Source organism: Octopus bimaculoides, chromosome 10 (genome assembly GCF_001194135.2).
Source record: "Octopus bimaculoides isolate UCB-OBI-ISO-001 chromosome 10, ASM119413v2, whole genome shotgun sequence".
In the NCBI taxonomy this organism is placed as follows: Eukaryota; Metazoa; Mollusca; class Cephalopoda; order Octopoda; family Octopodidae; genus Octopus; species Octopus bimaculoides.
In genome coordinates this window covers 4277833-4300884 of record NC_068990.1, presented here as the reverse complement: position 1 = coordinate 4300884, position 23052 = coordinate 4277833, and the positions used below count along the sequence as shown (strand labels likewise).

The 23052-nt window shown below is 33.6% G+C and overlaps 1 protein-coding gene across 7 annotated transcripts in view; it reads left to right on the top strand.

Moving 5' to 3' along the window:
* LOC106869047 (MAGUK p55 subfamily member 7) overlaps nucleotides 1–23052 on the top strand; it is a 582860-nt gene that overhangs the window by 535793 nt on the left and 24015 nt on the right. For all 7 annotated transcript variants that reach the window (XM_014914558.2, XM_052971018.1, XM_014914556.2 and 4 more), the window contains 2 exons: nucleotides 9551–9624; nucleotides 13608–13694. In XM_014914558.2, the coding sequence (XP_014770044.1) occupies nucleotides 9551–9624; nucleotides 13608–13694 (161 nt within the window). The remainder of the gene's footprint in view (nucleotides 1–9550; nucleotides 9625–13607; nucleotides 13695–23052) is intronic.

The window sequence follows — 23052 nt, the reverse complement described above, 5'->3', positions numbered from 1 at the left end:
ATAATACAATTATTGGCTATATGGCAAGCATTGAACTGTAATGATCATGCGGAATTGCTCCAATGACACTGGCATGTGTTTATAGATTCATCTAATATAAAATGCTATGGCAAATTAAACAAGCTTAATGAAAAAGAGTCGTTATTAATTTCACTAAAACCTATAAAGCAAACAAGTTAATATTAGTTTGCTTAGAAAGAAAAGAAAGATTTTTTGAGAAATTATATTTAACAGTTGAGTAAATTTGTTATCAGTCTGGTGAACTGAGGCATGCTATAGATAAATGTCTTCTTCATGTGTACAAGAAAAGAGTTGTAGTAATGTTTGACCTTATGACCATCAACTCACAATCAGTTAACTTTTCAAAATAAAATTTGACTTATCTTTCAGAATAGTAATTGTTTTAATATTTAAATTTGTCATTTTTGAGGAACCTATTAGCATTATTATAAGTAATTAGCTTGAAAAAGTTTAATAATTCTGATGTCTGGTAAATAATTTTAAGGAGGTGAAAGAATATTCAGTAGGTGGAACATTTAAAATCAAGATGCATTGAGAGAAAAATATTGTTTTTAATTTTTGGCAGGTATAGGGGACAACTCCTAGAGTGTTTCTACTTGATTCAGTAACATCATCATCATCATAAATTATTCAAATGTTGTTCCTGTGTGGATGATATCTCATAATTACTGAACTTTTTCATACAATACACTTTTTCTACATCAATAGATATCTGTATTTCCATATATTTATTTACCAATTCATTTGCTGCTATCTTGACAAATTATGGTGACCTTTCACTTCTGCTGATAATGTTCACTGAAGTAAAAACTAGTACAAAGTTGTCACATGAACTTACTGGAAATGTTGAAAACTAACATTAGATGTCAACTAATATTATTCTTTTGCTGTATATTTTTATCTACTTTTTAAGGTTCTACATATTAAGTACACTTTTACCTGCATAACTATAGTAATTGATATCTCTTTTCCAGGTTGGTAAAAAATATTGAGTTAGGATGGTGATACCAAACTAAATACCGCAGCGCATTTATACATATATTTATGACAGGCCATTTCCTCAGGGTTTTGTTTTCTTCCTTTTAAAAAGAAACGAAATGGAGAGAGAAAATATTTCATTATATTTAAACCAGATTTTATTAGGTTACAGTTTTGCATTCTTTTTTTGGTTCCAGTCATTTGACAATCATGCTGGAGCATCCCCTTGAATCGATTATAGTGACCTCGGTGCTTATATTAGAGACAGAGAGAGAGAGACCACTTATGAGCAAATGATAAAGTTGACCTGGCTGTAGAAGGGTGCAACCAGGGTTATTTTAACAGCATCCTGTAGACCTTTGGGCAACCTCCCAATGTGCCCATGCCTTAAAATGGTACTGAATGTAATCAGGATAAAATTAAATAATATTGCTTTGCTACACACACACACACACAAAGATATAGATTTATACTTCTGGGAATGACAAATTCATAGGAACATGGTCAAATGATTAGGCCACTTAAAATACAGAACTCAAAGTTAGAAGTTTTAGTATTAGAACAGTGTGTGTGTCTGTGTGTGTGTGTGTAAAATTAGTCTACAAGCAATCGAAAGAATCTGGTAGAAGTTTGGTTCATCCAAGCTCTTGTACATGACACCAACCCAAGACACCATATATATTTGTGAAGCAAAACTTCTGAACCACGCAGCCATACTTGCAGTCATCTTAATAATTTACTATATTCTTTATATGTTATATTTTTATCTACCAACTGACTGATTTTTTATTTAGTTTATTATTGCATGAGATCTTCCACAAAATAATCTTGTTTAAATTACATTGTCAAGAAATGTATAAAGTAGAAATATTAATAAACAGAAAACTTAGTCAACAAAACATTTAAGAACATTTTGGTGACTGCTTATTGTAAGATAGACAAGATATTTGTTTCTTAACATTTGTCCAGAGCTTTAATTAGCTCTTCAAGAGTATATCTATTATCTGAGCTCTCAAGGTACATTTTATTTAATCACTAAGAAAACTGTTGAGTCATAACTAGTTTGTACTTGAATGAGATGACACTCAATGAGATTGTTAATGTGTATTATAAAGCAAATTTCAAAAGTATCTTTTTAAAAAGTTGAAATGAGACTTCAGAATGTTTCTGCTGATAGTTCAATCAGTTCTCTCTATAAGTTATTAGGTGCCTTGAGGATCTCAACCAAGTATGATTGAAAATCCAGTTTCTGTGTTTGATCATATTTTTCAAATTTTTCATAGGAAATATAGACCAGCTGTATCTTCTCTCATGTAACTTTAAGCATTTTTTTATTCTGTTCATTAAATATATTTCCTGTGTCTGGAAAGTCTTCAACTAAATGTTTTAAGTGCATATGGAAAACTTTTTTTTATCAGTATTTTCAAAAATTCCTGAATATTTAGCCACATGTAGATTTGGTCACTTTTCCTTAACAGTGTATTATACAAAAATGGACCATTTCTGAAGAAAATCTTTCATTACAATTTCCATGGCTGAGTTAGTTTTTTAAAAAGTTTTCAAATTTATTTTTGTTAGGATAAAAAAGTTTGGCAAATGTTTATCATTATGATAACTAGCAGACTTTGAATTAGTAATGCAGGTCCAGACTGTATGTTTTTTCTTCAACATAAAGAGGTGATTTGATGCATTTGGTTGAATGCAGTCTCCAGTACCAATAACAATTTGTATCACTTAAAAGACAGATTTGCCACAGAGAATTTTTTAGAATGTAAAAGACAGTAAATGGAAATAAAAGTACCTGGATCTGGTGATCCATTTTGAAAGTGACACAATAAATGTTTTACACATTCTTTTCCTAATTGGGTCACCATCTCCTTTCACTGATTTCAATCAGTGAATTGTGGCCTTGCTGGGACACCACATTAAAGAACTTTAATTGATTAGATCAGCTGCTGTAATTTGTCTGGTACTTGTCCTTCTCCCAGGATATGAAATGTTACGCGAATACAGAGAGGAGATAACTCAGTCAGTCATTAATAATCCAGGGTATTTTTGTTCAAATATAATCATTTGTTCACACCATGTTGATGTGTGTGTGTGTGTGTGTAAAATGTGAGGCAAAAAGGAATTCATATAATTTAACAAGTGTATACAAGGTATTGCCTTGTAGTTAAAAAGTTTGTTTAGTAGCCGTGAAGTTCTGGGCCTGATCTTGTTGTGAAGAAATTTGGGAAAAAGTACTTCCATCACCGCTTTGTGCTAACTGATATTCAATGATCTTAATATGTACATAGATCAAGAGAATGGAGATGTCAGCTCTATGCGTTTCTGCAATAAAAAATAATTCAGCATAACAAAGAAAGTTCAAGGTCATCTTCTCACAAATTTTCTGCTACTATCTGACATAATCTTCAATGTAGACTTTCAAGATTATTTTCCCAGTTTAGCTTATTAGTGATATAATACTGATATATATTATATGTTTTCACTTCTGCAATGATAAAGTTTCACTGCAAACATGGTATTATTTTCTACAAGAACAACATATTGAAATACTCATTTTTCAGTGAATACTCAATTCTATTTCTTCCTCAAATGATTCTGTGACAAATTTGAATCACAGATAAACTTGCCTGATAAATGAAAAGAAATATTCACTGGAAATAAATGTTTAACTTTGTAGTCTTTCTCCTAAAATTAAATGTCTTGTTAAACATTTATAACACTGGAACAATTTAATGTAATATTTCATAGAAAGAACAAAAAAAAAAAGATGAAATAAAAACATTAAAATTATCACTTTTAATATGAGACCAATAAAATGTTGCCAGACATGATAATTTTGAATCTAAAAAAGCAAACATTACTCTTTAATTCTTTCATGTTTTCTTTAAATTGGCTTAACATTTTTTACTAACCCTTCAAAGTTTACTCTTTAAAAAGAAAATATATTTTTAAAAATTACTATTAGATATACTTAAGTCTACTCATAAGAATTCACAATTTTCTAGAGTATAGTAAAATACTAAAACTGTCATGAATTCAAGAGCTGAAGCAAAAACAATTCTGTGTGTCTCTGGACAAGGTAGGCACTTCACTGTATTTGCTTTCATCTGGCTACATGACAACACACATTTCATTTCTATTTCACACTTGAGTCATGACCAATGGGGAGACCTTCCTACTGCATAAACGGCTGATTCAAAATTATGTAAATATCTCACTTGCGAAAACCTTATCCACACTAGGCTTGGAAAATAGATATAAACTGGTAAATAGATAAATCATTTCTCCTATGCTAACCTAACAAAATGGCTATAAAATAGTAGAAAGAAAATACAAACTATCAAACTAGCTGGAGATAATGGATATAAAACAATGAAATAAATAGTGTTAGATAATTATATATTAAAGTAAAAACTACATTTATGAGACTATAAATAAAGTTTTCATACAATTGTGTTTAAATTTATTTTTATTAGTGTTATGGAAAAATAACTGTTTTAGAGAAAATATAGTTGTTTTGTTTTTTTTTTCAATTTATATGAAATTTTTTCAGTCAGAAAAGAATGAAGAGGAATTTATATTTTTATTTTAAACATTTTCTGTTTCGGAATTGTAGCAGTTCTATATTTGAACATGTGCTATTAGGACAGAGAGACAGAGAACTGTCTTTCAAAAAAAAATTTAATATGCTATACAATTTTTATTTAATCGGCCATGCTTCTTGCTGATGCTAGCTAATGGAGAGGATTAGCAGTTGTTCACTTGATGATGGTGGGTGGACAATGTAGTGACTGGGAGCATACTGACGAAGTGGTGAATGAATGAGAAAGCAATCTGCAAAGTCACTGCCTGTTGCAGTGATGCACCTGACTGCAAGTGTATGCATACACTCACAGTGAGAGAGAGAGGGGGAGGGAGGGAGAGAGGGACTACCATCTTGGAAAAACAAATGACAGATTAGATAATATAACCATAGATGCCTGATAAAAACAAAATAATCATAAACACAGTGCACCTGATAGAAATAAAAAAGACTGTCATTGCTGCAATATCTTATATTTTAAGTCTATTGATCAACACTGACATAGAAGATGAAGAAAACAACAAAGCACAACTAGGCGCCATGCAGGAATTACTTTCAAGATTTGGTGAGGATTTGCTACATATGACCATGAACTACAAAGTGTCATGTTCTTGCCTGATTCTGACTTTTGATTAAAAATGAAAAGAAATACAACAGAGATTAAATTTTACAAATATACTTCTGAGACTCAAACAATAATTGGATCCGCTTTTGTTTTAATTTTCTTTTCTATTCAACTCCAGTTTCTTGTGTCACATTGGAAGATAATTGACTTTACTGCAGAAATTGCTGCAAGCAAACAATATCTGATCATAATTGATGCTAGAAGTGAAAACAGTTTTTGATCCATTGCAATTATTTTAATCATAATAAGAAAGGAAAAAAATGAGGAGAGGATGATGTTGAACTAAACACACAAATTGTAAAAAATATCATAATTACACAATTCCAAGAAGGATTTTATGTTGATGCAGTACAAGTTATTTAAAAAACAAAACAAGAGAGAGAGAGAGAGAGAGTATATCTGTAGAAAAAATATTTTCAAATCAACATCTCACCTGCATTGACAATTCTTAATACCATTTTTGTTTTGATTAACATAAAGTCTATATAAGGCTCTTTTCAAAAACTAGGATTACAACAATTATATGCTGTTATTATTCATCCCCCGGTCAAATCTATCAGCAATAACCATATGACTATCCTGACATTTTAGAAGTATTTAGGTCTATGTTATATAAGAAATCCTCTACATAGTTAAGATGCTAGGGAGTGATTTGAAGGGGTCAAGTGAATGGGAAGTGGTGTCTATTACTAGATGGGAAATCACACACATGCACGCATGCATACACACACAGACACACACACACATAAAGTACTGAATAATGACCTCAGACAAGATGTCAAAGAACCGAAATAACTGTTGCCTTGCCATATTCAAGAAGACCCATACCCTGCAGCAGAGGTGATCCTGTAAAGCACTCATGGCAGTGCCACATAAAAGTGTCCATGTGGTGCCATTTAAAAGTGCCCATGAGGCGACATGTAAAAGCACCTATGCAGTGCCATGTAAAAGCACCCATGTGGTGCCATGTAAAAGTGCCCATGAAGTGGTGCATAAAAGCACCCATGCAACATCACATAAAAGTACTCATGTGGTGCTATACATAAAAGCAACCAGCACACTCTGTAAAGTGGCTGGTGCCAGGAAGGGCATCCAGCTGTAGAAACCATGCCAAATCAGAATGGAGTCTGGTGCAGCTCCCCAGCTTTGGTTACACCATCCAACCCATGGACAATGGATGCTAAATGATGATGATGTATATGGTAACATTTTATGGCTGGAGATATCCACTTAGTGGGGAGTCCAACATACATGAGGAGTCAAATGTAAAATAGACTGCTAACTTAAAATCAAAACTAAAATCCAGATTCTCCAATACCTGGACAATCCAAGATATTTAGTAATTTCCAGTACTTATTACCAAGAGCCAACTGAACTGAAACAATGTTGATTGTTTTGATATTTTTTCAAATTTCTGTAAATTATTTAGAGGAGGGGACCTATGACTTTCCAAGGCTTTCTTAAAATAGTATAAGTGATAGAGCCAGTGCCTAGTCTGAACAACTACAGAGAAAATGTGGTCAATGAACTGACAGAAAGATTTTTCTAAATGCTTATCACAGTATGAACACTGTTCAGGGTCCTCAAATTCAGAAGAATCAGGTAATGGTATTAAGGTGGAGGTATGTTAAGTCCAATTGCCTGGAAAAGTAAATAGAATATTCACAGTGGATTTCAACTGCAGTTTAGTGGCATACAGTATTGTGGGTAGCACCTCATGTCATAACACCAACTTCTGATAATCCATCAAGTAATCTTTTAATTAAATAAAGAAACTTGACTTGATGGAAGCTGTCCTGCTAGATTCTGTCATCAAGAATGCATTAGCTAAATATTTGTAAATAAGATAAGCATTTGATTTTATATATTGGTTCACAGATAAAATACTCCTGCTGCCAAATTCTACAACAATCATTTGAATGATCCCATCAGCAAATTCAAGCAAGCTTATGCAGTTAGTATGAGACTTGTCAAAAAGTTCATAATGATTTTTAATTTTCAAATATTGTATATGTAGATTGATACAACTTACGTAAGCAAAATTAACCCTTTAACATTCAGGTTACTCTATCAAATGCAATGCTTATTTATTCACATTATTTTGAATTAATCATGCATTATCTCATAGCTTTCAGATTTTAATGATGTGCTAGTTTATTTTTAGAATGATATTGCAGGGTAGATGTAAGAGGATGGATCTGGTCAGTTTAAACAAAAAACTGGTAGAATAGGACAGGCTTAAATCATAGCATAGGAGGAATTTCAACCATGTTTCGTGGTCTGCTACCACAACAGCTCCTTTATAGGATCCAGTTAGCTGAAGACATCATCAGGAGGAACCACGTCCGGTTTCGGCCCCTACTCCTCTACCGTTTTGACGTGGCGGGGCCCCTCCTTTCGGAGGTGTCTTCAGCTCTGGTGTTGGGTGCATGTCTTCTTTCACTGTTTGTGACTGTTCTAATTCAACTGTGGAATGTCCCTCGCTATGGTTATTTTCCAGGAGGTTCTGGCCACACGTCTTACGGTTCATCAACCTGCGTTGTTGAATTACTTTCTTCTGACATACCTTCCCTTGGTGGATTAGGATCCAGTATATCTGTGTTTATACACATACATCCACACATTTAAAGAATATTTGAATATATCTGTATGCATATGCACTGCACACACACATAGATGCCAATGTGTGTGTGTGTGTGTGTGTGTGCAAAAGTGACTCTATGCTGATTTTGGTGAGAAACTCACAAGTGAGGAGAGCTCTGTGACAGGGTGCATTGTGGTCGTGAAGAATCCAGTTCTTTGCACTCCACTGATCCGGCCACTTTTGCTAAATGACTTCTTTCAAATGCTTTGAAACGTCACAGTAGAACTCACAATTGTTGATCTGGCCCTGGGGGACAAATTCTCAATACACAATACTGTGGATGTTGCAAAAAACGATGAGCATGCCCTTGATTGAGTTATAGTCCTGTTGTGCTTTCTCCGGTCATGGAGATGAAGGGCTCTTCCATTGCAATGACTACTGCTTCATCTCAGGGTCATACTCATAGACCCAACTCTCTTCACCAGTGATGATCCTCTACACGAAGGATGGGTCATTCCTCCAACAATCCTCATGCTCAAGCTGATGAATTTTCTCCACATTTCTGGGGGTGATGCTTGTGGCAGGTTTTCCAGATCACACCCACGGGTGTTCTTCTGCTTTTGAAGCACTTGTGCCACTCAAAACATTGTGTATGACTCATTGCTTGTCACTGTAAGCTTGTTGAAGCCTGCTCAATAGCAGATTTCCCAAGTTGAATGCAAAATTTCATGTTGACTCTTTGTTCCAACTTCTTGTCCATGACAAAATCGCAGACTACAGCATACACATGATCATAAAAACACAAATTTCACAACTTGTGAAGTAAAAACAGCAATGTCACTCGGCACACTGCCTCATAAAGGTTACTGCTAGCTCTCGCTGTACATGCAACCATGTGCTACCATCTGTTGGCATGCTACAGAACTAGTCTGGGAACTTTTTGTGTTTATGTGTGTGTGTATACATATATATATATATACATACACACACGTACATAAACATGTAATCACACTCTTAAAACTATAAAATATCTTTGCCAAATTAACAAATGTTCAGTCTAAAAAGAATTTTGAAGTTAATAGTGAATTTTCAAAACAAATTTAATATCCTATTTATTTAATTTTCATTGTTAAAGTTTTTCAAAATTCTGATTTCATAATTTCTCATTGTAATACAACAGGATATTTGTTTTATTTTGTTTGTCCTTTTTTTTCTTTTTTTTCCAAAGGAAAACATATTATTTTGAAAACAAAATATATCCTGACAAAATAATATATCTATTTTAAATACAAAAACAACAGTATAATTATCACTGAAATCGAAAACTCTTCACCGACTCCAGAAATAGGAAAAAAAAAAAACAGCAACAAATGAACAAGTGAACAATGAAAATTACTTGGTTTTTGTCATTTTCTTTTCTTATATTTCAATCTGTTGCTTGCATTCAAAATTGTATTAAAATAATTTTGTTTCAGTTAAGCTTACATAGAAACAACAAAAGAACTGGTATTTATTTTTTCAAAAGTTGGGTGATGGGAAGAATTTTGAACATATATATATATACATCCGTCTGTGTGTGTGTAACAAAATGTAATGGCTGCAGCATTAAAGAAAAATCATACTAAAGGGGAAAACAATGAGAACAACATAATGGTTCTTATTATGACCAGATATCAGAGAAATTTTTCTTTTTTCTTTTTTTTATTCTTTGTGCTTCATTTGAAATTGGTCAATCAATTGTGTATTGTAGGAAAGAAATTCTGGGAAGACCTCTTCTGTCTGATCCTCGGTACTTGGATTCTTCTTGTCATAAAAATAGCACAGGTCAGTTAATTTTTATAGTATTTTTTTTTCTCCCTTATTGACTAATTAAGAAACAAATTAATTAAATTCATTGAAAAGCTAAAACCAATTGTACAATGTTTTGTTCATTTCTTTTTCTAACATCTACCTGGTATAATGTATTGTTTTCATTTGTTCAAATACTTTTGTTTTTTTTTCAGTAGAAAAATGAAGTATAGTATTGTAAATATCTCAAAATTAAATATAATGCAATCATTGTTTGAAAAGATAAGAATGTATGGAGTAAAAAAGGAAAAACTTTTGGTGCTGAATTGAAATGCATTGTCAGCTTGATGTATTGAAATATCATAATCAGGGTATTTGCATATGAATAGTTTAATGAAATTTAATTAGATAAATTGGAAAATTAGAGTTGGACACATTTGATCTAGATGGTTGAAAGTTTTGGGGAGCAAGTGACCAAGTTGATATAATACCAGACAACCAGCTCTGATGTCGGCAGGTTTTATTCTATCGCCAGTACTTCATAGTGTCTGTAGCTAAACTGCTTGACTTGAAACTTGTTCCAAAAATCATTACAAATCTTTTTCCTTTGTGTAAAAATATATCAAAGAATACTTGAACAGATTGCATGGTGAAAAGGATTAATAATATGGAAACATGTTTGCAATTGCTTCCTTGTTTGTAAACAAAGATCAGATTTCCTTCTAAACTCATTCTTTGAAAATCCACAACAATTATTGTTTATGTGTTTGTTCTTCCTACTAAGAGGAAACTATCAATTAATTGAGAGTTGTTTGCATTCATCATTCAGTATATCAACCCTTTGGCTTGTCAGTCCTCAGTCAAATCGTCCAACCCATGCTAGCATGGAAAGTGGACGTTAAACAATAATGATGATGATACCACTGGCCCACTTAGTTTATTGCATCTCAGTTCATTTTATTTTCTATTTATGCAAATAATACTGGCCAAAAGTACTCATCATTCTTTCCTTTTATTCATAAAATCAATTATCAACTGATCAAATTAGACTGTATAATATGCTGATGATGTCCTATAAGGTGACTAGTTGACCCCTTGTCTACAAACATGGATTAGGTTTTTAGATTTTTCTCGAAGGAAATAAAATTAATTTATTGAAATTGTTTTCTTTTTTTTTTTAAAGAGTCACTATCTATTATTGCTTGGTTTTTGCTCTTTCTCCATCCATTCAAAATAGCAATAATCCACCAGTTATTCTGAATCATGTATATGATGTATAAGATAAATAAACTCTAAACACAAGAAATTTATCTCGTATTCATTTCTATCACATTTGAATTATAGGAATAAAAGAGTTGGCTTAAAAAGAAAACCATACTAAATACTTCAAGATATTATTTTCATTACTTTATATTTCTAATTTCAAATGAGCTGTGACATGGCAAGAAAGGAATACCATTAGGATAAATGCTATTCTGTATATGATTTGTTGTTCATGTTATCTAGGGTCGAATGCTACTGGAGATGATACAAATAGCTGTACCCCTACACTGTGTGTGATCTAGTACCATTATAAGAGAGAATGGCCATCATTTCATTAATCAATTTCTCACTAACACTACTAACCCATTGCGAACATATATAAACCAATAATGTATTGAGTCCAAGTCATACAATATATATTCTCTGGTATTGGTTTCAAATTTTGGCACAAGACCAGTAAGTTTGAGGGAAGGAGTAAATTGATTACATCAACGTCAGTACATGACTGGTACTTATTTTATCAACCCCTTAAAGATGAAAGGTGAAGTCAACCCCAATGATATTTGAACTCAGAATGTAAAGATAGACAAGATGCTGCTAAACATCTAGCCTGGTGTGCTCATGATTCTGCCAGCTAACCGCCTTCTATATCCTCTAATATTGAAGGTGATAAAAATTGAGTTTGCAATTGTACATGTGAATAGCAAATATATAAACAATATTAAGAATAAGACTCCTTTCTGCTATAAGAATAAAGCCTGAAATTTGTGGAGAGGGGTCTCGTCAAATTCATCAACCCCAGTACTTGACTGTTACTTATTTTATTGACACTGAAAGGAGGAAAGGCAAAGATGATCCCAGCAGAATTTGAACTCAGAATGTGAAGATGAGTGAAATGCTGCTAAGTATTTTATCTGGTATGTTAATGATTCTGCCAGCTCACCACCTTGTACAAGCATACCACTTTTAGCCAGATCAAAACCTTTATCAGACATAGGAGAGGCTTCCTAAAGGAGCTTGTAAAGTTTAATTGTTATAAGGAATAAAGAATTTGACATTTCAGATTCTTGCTTTTTATCTAAGAATAAGGAAGAGAGATAAAGCTTTATTGCCTATGTCCCACAAGTGGACCTACCAAGTGAACAGAAGGACCACTTTTATGATATTCTTCTGCAGACTACCTCATAGGCAAGTGACAATGATCTCATCTTCGTGACTGGGGATTTCAATGGGCATGTCAGATGGCAGCCTGGTATCTTTCATGATGTACAAGGGATTGGTTCTCAAAACAAAGAGGGAACAAGGCTACTGGAGTTCTGTGATGCAAATAACCCTTTGATTTGCAACACCAACTTCAAGAAGCCAGCTAGCCACTTGATAACCTACCAATCAGGTGATTGTGCTGGCCAGATCGATTACATTCTCACCAGACAGTGGGATGCATGGTTGCTCTGGAATAAAAAAAAAAACTCTCTATGTTGAAGAATGTACCCCATCAGCATAGACTAGTCATTGGTGGCTTTAGATTCCAAACCAGAAAGATGCCAAAAAGCAAACCAATCTGGAAAAGAAGAATTTGAAAGCTTAAGGACCCTTCTTATGGTCAGAGATTTAGGGACATCCTCATTGAAAAATTTGATGAGTGGGAGGAGGAGCTACAGACTTGTGACATAGAGATCAACTGGGAATTCCTGTGGAACAGCTTTCTGACTTTGGGCCTCACAGAAGCAATGACAAGTGACCAAGACCAAGTGAAACTGTAGTGATGGCTGATGCTGGTGTCATGTAACTGGCACCCATGCCAGTGGCACATAAAAAGCACCTTTTGAGCATTGCACCTCACGGAGGCAAAGGGGCTGATGCTGGTAGCATGTGAAAAGCTCCTTTCAAGTGCTGGGCCTCACAGAGGCAATGACCGAGATCTTTGGCATTATGTCGCACTTGAGAAGACCCATCAAGCCAAATAAAATCACAGTCATGGCAGATACCGATGTCATACAAATGGCACCCATGCTGGTGGCACATAAAAGCACCCATTGCACTCTTGGAATGGTTGGTATTAAGAAGGGCATCCAGCCTAGAAACCATGCCAAATCAGACTAGAGTTTGGTGCAGCCTTCCACTTTGCCAGCCCTGATCAAACTGTCCAACCCATGCCAGCATGGACCACAGACACTAAATGATGATGATGATCCTCAAATTCCTGATATGAATCTGTTTTAATCAGAATTTCTCCCATCTCTGTCAAACTGTAACTTTTACTTTTCAACTTCAAATGTGACTCAACTATACTTGTTTTATAAGTGAAAAACAAATGTTGACAAATACAGTATTTTATTGTTTCAGTCTTCATTTATATTAATTCCGCTCATAAGCCAAACACTTACAAGCCAGCAGAAGGCTGAACCTCAGGGTAGAAACAACAGCCAAATCTCTCTCTCTCTCTCTCTCTCTCTCTCTCTCTCTCTCTCTCTCCTATCATCTTAAAAAGGAAAGAAACATTGGATAATGTAGTCTTTAGATATATTGTGTCTGCATAAAAGGTGGTATAGTCACAGTTTGAAAGCCTTTGATCATAGGCCTGCATAGTTGAAGCTGACTTGAAGTCTACCCAAAAACTAACAATTTCAATATAGTTTTAACCCTATTCATGAAGCGACTTAATATCAAAATCCACTTCAAATTTGCTGTCTTGCATCCATGTAAAGAAATCTGTATTCTTAATTGTGAATGTTTATAATTTTCTCCTCTTCCAGGTCACCTTAGCCCCTGTAGAATTAGTCCCAGAATACCTAAGTCAAAGAAACTAAAAAAGACTATGTATCATGTAACACAGAACCAAGGTAAAAATCAATTTATGTGATAAATCATTTTAAATGTTTGTTTCATTGGATTCTAAAAAACAAATGCATGTTTATGAGTATTAAGTGTTTCCCCACCCCGTCTCTCTCTTTATTTGATTATCCTCTATCAATGTTGTCAAATTATACAGAATATCAAAGGCATCAGTTTATTTCCTTGATATCATTTGAAGTGCTATTGTGAGAAATTTTAATATGAATATCATCACTAAAACTTTGCAGTTCTGAGTTTTGTGGCATTAAATATTCCTGAATTTATGACTAATCTATCACAGATAATATTCCCAGATGATTTGGTATTTATTCTCAATGGCTACGTAAATTGTGTGTACTGTCCTACTACAACAATAAACACGCTCACTAGTTGTTGAATTTCATACTATACATACACTTGACTATTTCACTTTGAGAAATCATAATTTTGTTTGTTAGAATTTGAAATTTATTATTCAGGTTTGCAGCTGAAGTATTAAGCTATGTTGATTAATATTTAACCATTTAGCATTTAATCCAGTAATATCTGGCCCAAATATTCTACTTGTTTTATGTTAAAACTGACCAGATCCAACTTTTCACACTTACCCTACAATGTCATTCTAAAAATATACAAACACACCATTTAAACCTTGAAGCTATGAGATAATGCATGATTAATTCAAAAGAGTGTGAATAAACAAGCAATACATTTGACAAAGAAAGCTGAATGCTAAACAGTTAAATCAAACTGATCAAGTGGTTAAGGTGTTGACCAAAAGGTTATAGTCTGAGTTCAAATTGCACTACTTAATATTGCTTTGTGTCTATGGATATGATTGTTAATTCTACTTACCTCAGTTTACCTAGTTAGATCTTCAAGGATAACTTTCCTCAATAGACTGGCATGCTGCACAGGTAATGATTTGCCTGTCATGTGTCTTACATGACAAAAAACAAATCTTGACCTACTGTAGTTAAAACATTGAAATTTTATAACATTTAAATTATCTTTGATCTAGAATCCTTCAGTAGAAACATAACCGATACAACAAACATTTTAAATATCAATTTATAACAGTTAAGTCACAAAAGGTGAATTGAGAGGATTCCAACCAATGTATCTACTGTTTGCTAGGTGACTCCTCTATAGAAGTACCTGTTTTTCCTTTTTCTCTAATTATGTACAGTAAATTTTTTTCTTATATTCTAACTATAGAATGTTATCTCTAGAGAGTCTTGAGATAAATTAGTATTCAAAATAGCAAGAAGAAACTAGTACTTAATTTTAGAAGATAAAATTACAAGCATCTTTAGTGTAATTGACAACACAGACACCTGCCAAAAGAGAGAAATGTGGACCCGGTGTTATTTTTATGTCTCAAATTGGTGATTACAGTGTCTATTATTGTTTAAATTAAGAATGTTATCAGTTATTTTCATAAACATACAGCCAAATATGTCAAGATATTTGCTCAAATATGTGAATGTAGATTTTCTTTTAAATCATAACAAAAGAAAATTTGTCTGGCTGATTAACACTGCTTGTGATATTCACAAACAAAAAACCTTTTTAAAATAAACAGCAGACTTTGTTTAACCAGAGTAGAAATATTTTATCTAACATCAAAATATTTAAGTATTCATCAAAATCTGTAAAAGCCATTATGAAATTTTAAGTTGTATCTCATCTTTATTACTGCTTAAAACTAATTACCAGTACAATTAGAATAGAAGAATTTAATTATATTTCAGTTTAGCATAAAATTTTATATTAGTAACTATTTGTATTTTCAACAGATTATTGTTAACGTTTTCTTCTGTTGACGAATGAGGATGGATGCACCATATAACCTGCTAATTATAGGACTAGTATGACATCATTCAATCATTATTTCCTTTATGGTTAATAATACCTAGGGCCATTGCTCCTCACAGAGAAGCAATGTTAACAACCTCATCTGCCCTTAAAGTGCAAGCAATATTGGGAATATTCATTTAGAATTCTCAGTTGTAATCTATGTCACTATCAGTCAATTTACATTAACTCCAGTACTTGACTGGCTGTTTGTCATTGCTGATGTAGCATAGATTTCAGACAATAAGGCACATACCCAAGATACCACACAGTGGAACTGAACCTGAAACCATGTGGTTGGGAAGCAAACTTCTAACCATACAGCCATGCCTGGCATTAAGAAGGGAATCCAGCCATAAAAATCATGCCAAAACAGACAGTTGAAGCCTAATGCAGCTCTCCTGCTTGTCAGCTCCTGTCAAACTGTCCAACCCATGCCAGCATATGGAAGAACAGATATTAAATGATGATGATGATGATATATATTTTATATGTGTGTGTGTGTGTGTGTGAGTGTATGTGTGTGCATGATAAAATGAAACATGAGAGATCAGTTATATGACATTTAGTCAGATGGTGTAACTAAATATCTCGTAAACAACCTCTTATACTTTGTTTTATTTATAGCATATACGCAATGCAATAAATGAATCTTTTACTGAGCAGCTAAGTTACAGGGATGTAAACAAACCAACACTGGTTGTCAAGTGATAGCGCTGGCACAAACTCAAATACAGACACACACATATAAGGATAATATATATATATACATATATATATACATATGACTGGCTTCCATACAGTTTCCATCTACCAATCCACACAAAGCATTGATTAGCCTGGCATTATGTTGTTGGCACTCCATCGCTTATGATGTCGAGGGTTCCAGTTGATCCGATCAACGGAACAGCCTGCTCGTTAAATTAATGTGCAAGTGGCTGAGCACTCCACAGACACGTGTACCCTTAACGTAGTTCTCGGGGATATTCAGCGTGACACAGTGTGACAAGGCTGACCCTTTGAATTACAGGCACAACAGAAACAGGAAGTAAGAGTGAGAGAAAGTTGTGGTGAAAGAGTACAGCAGGGTTCGCCACCATCCCCTGCTGGAGCCTTTGTGGAGCTTTAGGTGTTTTCGCTCAATAAACACTCACTACGCCCGGTCTGGGAATCGAAACCGCGATCCTATGACTGCGAGTCCGCTGCCCTAACCACTGGGTCATTGCGCCTCCACTAGCTTGGCATTATAGCAGAGGACATTTGCCCAAGGTACTGTACAGTGGGACTGAACCCAAAAACCATGTTCTTACAAAATGAGCTTCTTAACCACACACACACATGTACTTAGACAGACAGACAGACACTATCTTGGGAAAGAGACTCTATGGTCATGGCTGGAATATTTTTGCTCATATGACTGCTCAATCAAGTTGCCCTAGGGCTTAACATCAGCAACTAAAATTGTCATAAGGTTGCACTAAAAGAAATAAATCCAACAAAGAATAACTGCTTTATAACCACAGTCTATTCCGAAATACATAAACCAACTTTATCAACAGAAATAATAGATATTGGTTTAATTTTTATTTTGGCAAAAGGCGAGTTGCTTTTTTTTTTTTTTTTTTTTTTTTTTTTTTTTTTTTTTGCTTGTTTTTTTTTTTTTTACTATATTTCGTGATTTGTTATTAGAAATAATTTTAAATGAGATATGATAATTCTATTGAAATTGATTACCATTATTCATGTTAAGAACAACAGAATCATCCGTTGTCTTAGAAATATAACACAATGTAATGAAATTCATGTCATGCATTATAATTGTATCTTTATTTGAAATTTTAGAATGTAACATTTTCAGATGATGTTTGTAGATTAATAAAAGAAAACATTCTGTTTCTTTTCACTAATTGTTTTATTCACTATATTTAAATTTTTTATGTCAACAAAATTCCAAATACATTCTAAATTTCACAAGTATGCCAACACGTTAATTCTTTTTTCATTTCCTTTATACATAAATACATACATACACACACACATATATGTGTGTGTGTATATATATATATATATATATATATAATTGTCTTGGAAGGGACAAATAGTTTCTGTTAGCAAAATTATGTTTTCATTTATAAATTTTCACCCAAATGAATAATGTTTTGAAATTTTTAAAACTTTTGTCATGTATTGTCTGTAACATTACTGTGTCCCAGCACTGGCTAGAACCAGTAGTGAAGAAATAAAATAATATTTTTAGTGATGGAAGGGCTTTGGTAATCACTCTGCATATTATTAACTTCTTAAATAATCTTCAGTATTGCTAAAGAGGCTTATTCTATTAACTAACTCATTAACCCTTCAGCATTTTAAACTGACCATATCTGGCCCAAATATTCAACCTGTTTTATGTTCAAAACCAGCCAAACCTGGACTCTCATGCCTACCCTACAATGTCGTTATAAAAATCTCAAAACTACAAGGCAAGCCATAATAAATTCAAAACAATATGAATAAATGAATATAACATTCAACAAGGTAATCTGAATCGTAAAGGGTTAATAGTATATAATTATAACTATGCTTTGCCTTTCCTTCGGCCAGCATTGGTGGCATGAAGAAGGGCGACTCGTATGCATGGGCGACTTCTGGTCTTCCACAAACAACTTTTCGCAGACTTGTGCCTAAGAGGGTAACTTTCTAGGTGCAATCCTATGGTCATTCATGACCGAAGGGGATTAGGGTTAGGGTTAGGGTTAGGGTTAGTCTTTATAACTATGCCACTGCATAACTAAAATTATGTGATGGCATAGAGAGTAAAGGATTTGATGTAAGCTGAGCTGTTGTGAGGAGAAAATAAATAAAAAGGAACTGAATTAAATATGAAAATAGATAACAGTTGCTGTATGGTAGTAAAGTGCCATATAACAGAGCTTTGAAGAGGAACTTATTTGGAGTAGATAACTAGTCCTACATCCAGAAGCCCCAGATACCAGTTTCGAATCTTGGCACAAGGCCAGCAATTTCAAGGGAGAGGGTAAGTCAATTACATCAACCCAAGTACTCAACTGGTACTTACTTTATCAACTCTGAAAGGACGGAAGGCAAAGTGAATTTCAAGTGAGATTTGAACTCAGAATGTAAAGATGGACAAAATACCACTAAGCGTTTTGCCCAGTGAGCTAACGTTTCTGCCAGCTTGGCACCTTTAAGGAGCCCTAGATATTGATAGAAGAGGGTAAGTGTAGCAGAAAAGATGATAAAAGAAGAACATGGGAGAAAATGAAATGGGGATGTATTAAATATTACAGAAAAGATGATATGGAGTGGAAATAAAGGATGATATGTATGCCACACTGCAGACTCATTGAATCCAGAGCAGCAGGAAATGACATCACTTGGTAATGGCATTAGCTAATAGCTAATAGGTTAATCTAATGGAAAAACAGTAAAATTTATTGGTGCTACTTTGGTGTGTGATCTACAAGGGAGATTACTTTAGGTAACTGTTTTAATTAGTTTGTACATACTTAGCATTGTAAGTGTATTTTTTTCAAAATTTTTATTATTTTAATAATAAGAAAACCATATAATAATTAAAATAAATGCATAGATCACCCAGCAAAGTAAATTTGCTCATGTAGATCACACGGAAATTAGCACTAGCACAAAGTAAACTTTTTCTACATATGTGCACACACACACACACACACACACACACAAATACATATGTAACAATAAAATCATTTCTGAAATTTCTGAATGAGTGTCACTAATGTGATTTGGTTAAGTCGATGCCAATAGAAGGAACCCAAATTTCATTTAGATTTTAAAGCAAAACTATTTACTGTTTAGAACTTTATACTTTATGCTATGAGTGACAGTACAGGTATTTACGCAGCAATAACAGTTCATTGATGAGACAGAGAGACAAGAGGGTGTGTCTAACAGCATGATAGTAGAATCTGCTAACTGCTATTGGTAAAAATTCTATCTATATGTTATATCTGTTCAAGAAAAAGTGATGCAAAAAAAAAAGTATCTTGCTGATAAGATCCTGTTTACCAGTTGTCTTAGTGGTCAGTTTTTATGATGACATGATTGATATTTGAATGAATTGCATTTGTGTTAGTACAGAGTAATTTCTGCCAGAGATCAAACTAGCCAGTTGACCACTGACATCCCAATAGCTGAAACTTAGCAATCCAGTTTCAATTCCTCAGGATTTTAGACTACTAAATATTCCTGCTAGACACATACATATATGCACATACACATGCATATATGCACATGCACACACACACATACACATATATGCATATACATTGTTCTGGGTTTGTTCCCACTGCATGACACCTTGAGCAAGTGTCATCTACTATAGTCCTGGGCCTGTCAAAGCTTTGTATGTGGATTTGGTAGACAGAAACTGGAAGAAGCCTAGCATATCTATCTACTTATCTATCAGTCTGTGTGTGCGTGCATATGAGCGTGTGAGTGTGTATATATTAGATTGTATTTAAATTGGCATTCTTAAATCCCTTGTTTTGGGGAAAGGGTACAAGTTTCAAACTTAGGGAGATTGTATATGGAATTATGCACCAAAAGTGTTTCAGAACTTATTTACAATTTTGTGACAAGGTCCTTTTTATTGTGCCCAAGATGTTGTTATTACTTCTCATGAATTTGTAACAGTTGCAAGAAAAACATATGCTGGGGTGAAATCCCACAAAGATGACATCCTGGACAGACCTGATTGACTGAGGAAAAAAGAAGTGATGTGAAAGAGACCATTCTATGAGTACACTCTGGCAGTTAGTGACACTAATCATGAGAGAGATAAATGAGAAGCAGTACATCAAAATAGAATTTCCCTCAGAATGAGTAACTAAACTGGTTAATTAGCAGAGTGAACTATTGTGGATCTACAGCCATTACTTTACTTATTGAAACAGAACCAGGGGACTGTCTTAAAGTAGGCATTATTAACCAATGAAGATCCACTAAATACTGGAGGAGGAGTTGTCTTGCCAATCTCAAAGTCTTCTCTACCCTTGACAGAGATGGGGGGGTGCAGAGACGTAGTGGTGGGGTTGGGGAGGGCTGTCAGATAGCCAAGAATTTAGATATACATCTTTTCTGCAGCTGAAAAAGCCACACATTTTCCAGTGTTGGGGCAATGAATAAGAGAGTGTAAGAAGATTAGCACTGTTACTAGAATAGGATAATAATGCACCACAGCATTAAAGAAAAAGAAAAGTAAAAGGAAAGCACAACTAAAAAAAAAAGAAAGGCAAAGAGAGTAAAATAAAAAGACATGAAAGAGATGTGAATTTAAAATCAAAGCGGTGTTTTCTCTAAGGGATCAAATAATTGCCAACAAAGTGAAGAAAAAGGAAACTGTTGAAGAAAAGGAGAGATGAAAGGAAGGCAGTATTTTGGCCAAGTATCGAGTAACTAGTGGTGGTAGCGTTGAGATATGGCAAACAAAGCTCTTTATAAAGTAGCTGTAGCTCAGATTGATTGAGAACAATGATACAGATTTCACAGAAATGTGATTCCACAGATCATCCAACCTTATACAACATTACAACTATAAACTGACATAAAGTTGTTGATATAGTGAGAGGGTTGTGATAAATTTACTGTTTCAAAAGCCTTATGATATATATATATATATATATATATATATATATATATACAGATGTGTGTGTGTGTAATCCTTATAAGTCTTAGAACTTTTTTTTTTTCCTGGAATGCCACGGAATTATAGGTTGAATAAGTTTCATTCCTTTCTACACCCTATAATGGAATACTTTCTTGTAGGAAATTTACACACTAAATTATGTATGTATGAGAAAAAAAAAAAGAAAAACTAAAAAGGAATATTCATTTCATTACACGAGGCAATATAAAGAAACTACAGATGAAAATATGTTTGTATTGTACTATACATTACAATACATAACATATTTTGATGTTTGTATTGTAAGGCAACAGATATTGGTGATATTAAAAAAATAAAATAAAATGATTTTTTTTTAAAGAACGTATTACTTTACAATTTCTCACTGCACTTCCTAAATGAAAGTATATATTAAAGACTTCGGTAGTATATCATTAATGTTTTGCTTTTCCTATTATGTTTTTTTTGTGTTTTCTTGTGAATGTTTATATAAAATGTTTTCACTTAGTTGCATGTTATTGTTTAGTTTAGTTGATATTTTTTGTTTTTACATTATTTTCTTTATGTTTTGCTGTTTTTGTTTAGATATGTGTGTTTTCGTCTGTTGTCAAAAACAAGAGAGAATTCAATGAAAAAATAAATAAATGAATTGCATGTTTGTTCTTAAACTTTTGAAATGTTTAAATTAAAGATTCTGTCAGCCTTGATGTAAACATGAACTGATTCCTTGAGGAATATTCCTCATCAGGTAAGTTTACAAATGTGAACTAAATTTCTGAGTTGATTATTTTTTTCCTGTAATATTTATTTTGGACATTAGATGTTGGCGATAAATGATTAAAAATTGATGAAATAAAAGTTCAGACCTTAACCAAGATACTCTGTTACTAAACACAAACAGTTTTACTTACGTAGTTTGAGTCTACATAATTAAGAGATAATTTTTACTATTTCTTCAGCTTTATCATTATTATATTTTTTTCTTTATCAAAGCTCTTTCATCACATGTCTTGTGACCCCTTCAGTGACGCTTTATCCCATGTGTCTCCTCTTGTTCTGTTTACTTTATTTTGTAAAACAGTGCAAGAGGAGATACATGGGATTAAGAGTCACCAAAGGATGTGTGATGAAAAAGCTGTTACTATTTCTACTTTAGGATAAAATAATAACTTATATTTATTTGATATCGCATTGTTACAGCTTCACTGTATTTCTGATAATGTCAGCCTCAGGGAAGTACCTGCAACCTGGGAAGAATAAATACCACCAGGGATTTCATTGAAAAGAGCTGCATTATTTGTTACCTTGTTAATGTTTACATCTTTCTCTAATATTGGTTTCAAATTTTGGCACAAGGCCAGAAATTTCGGGAGCAGGAATAAGTTGGTTACATCAACCCCAGTGCTCAACTGGTATTTATTTTATCAACTCTCAAAAAGGATGAAAGGTAAAGTTGACCTTGACAGAATATGAATTCAGAACATTAAAGACATGAAATGCTGCTAAGCATTTTGCCTGACATGCTAATGATTCTGCCAGTTCACCACCTTCCATCTTTTGCTAACGTTCATCAATAAAAGATGCACACATACACACACACACATCTACATATATATGCCCGTATACACGCTGTAAAGTTACTAGAGTTTAGAAGGGAATCCAGTTATAGAAGTAAAAAAAAGAAGGGGCGGGGAATGTAGGAGTGTGACACGATCTTCTGACCCATCTAGGAAAATGATAACTCCAAGTAAAGCTGACTTGAACTACGATGACCCATTCAACCCATGCTAGCATGGAATGCAGATATAATATATATATATATATATATA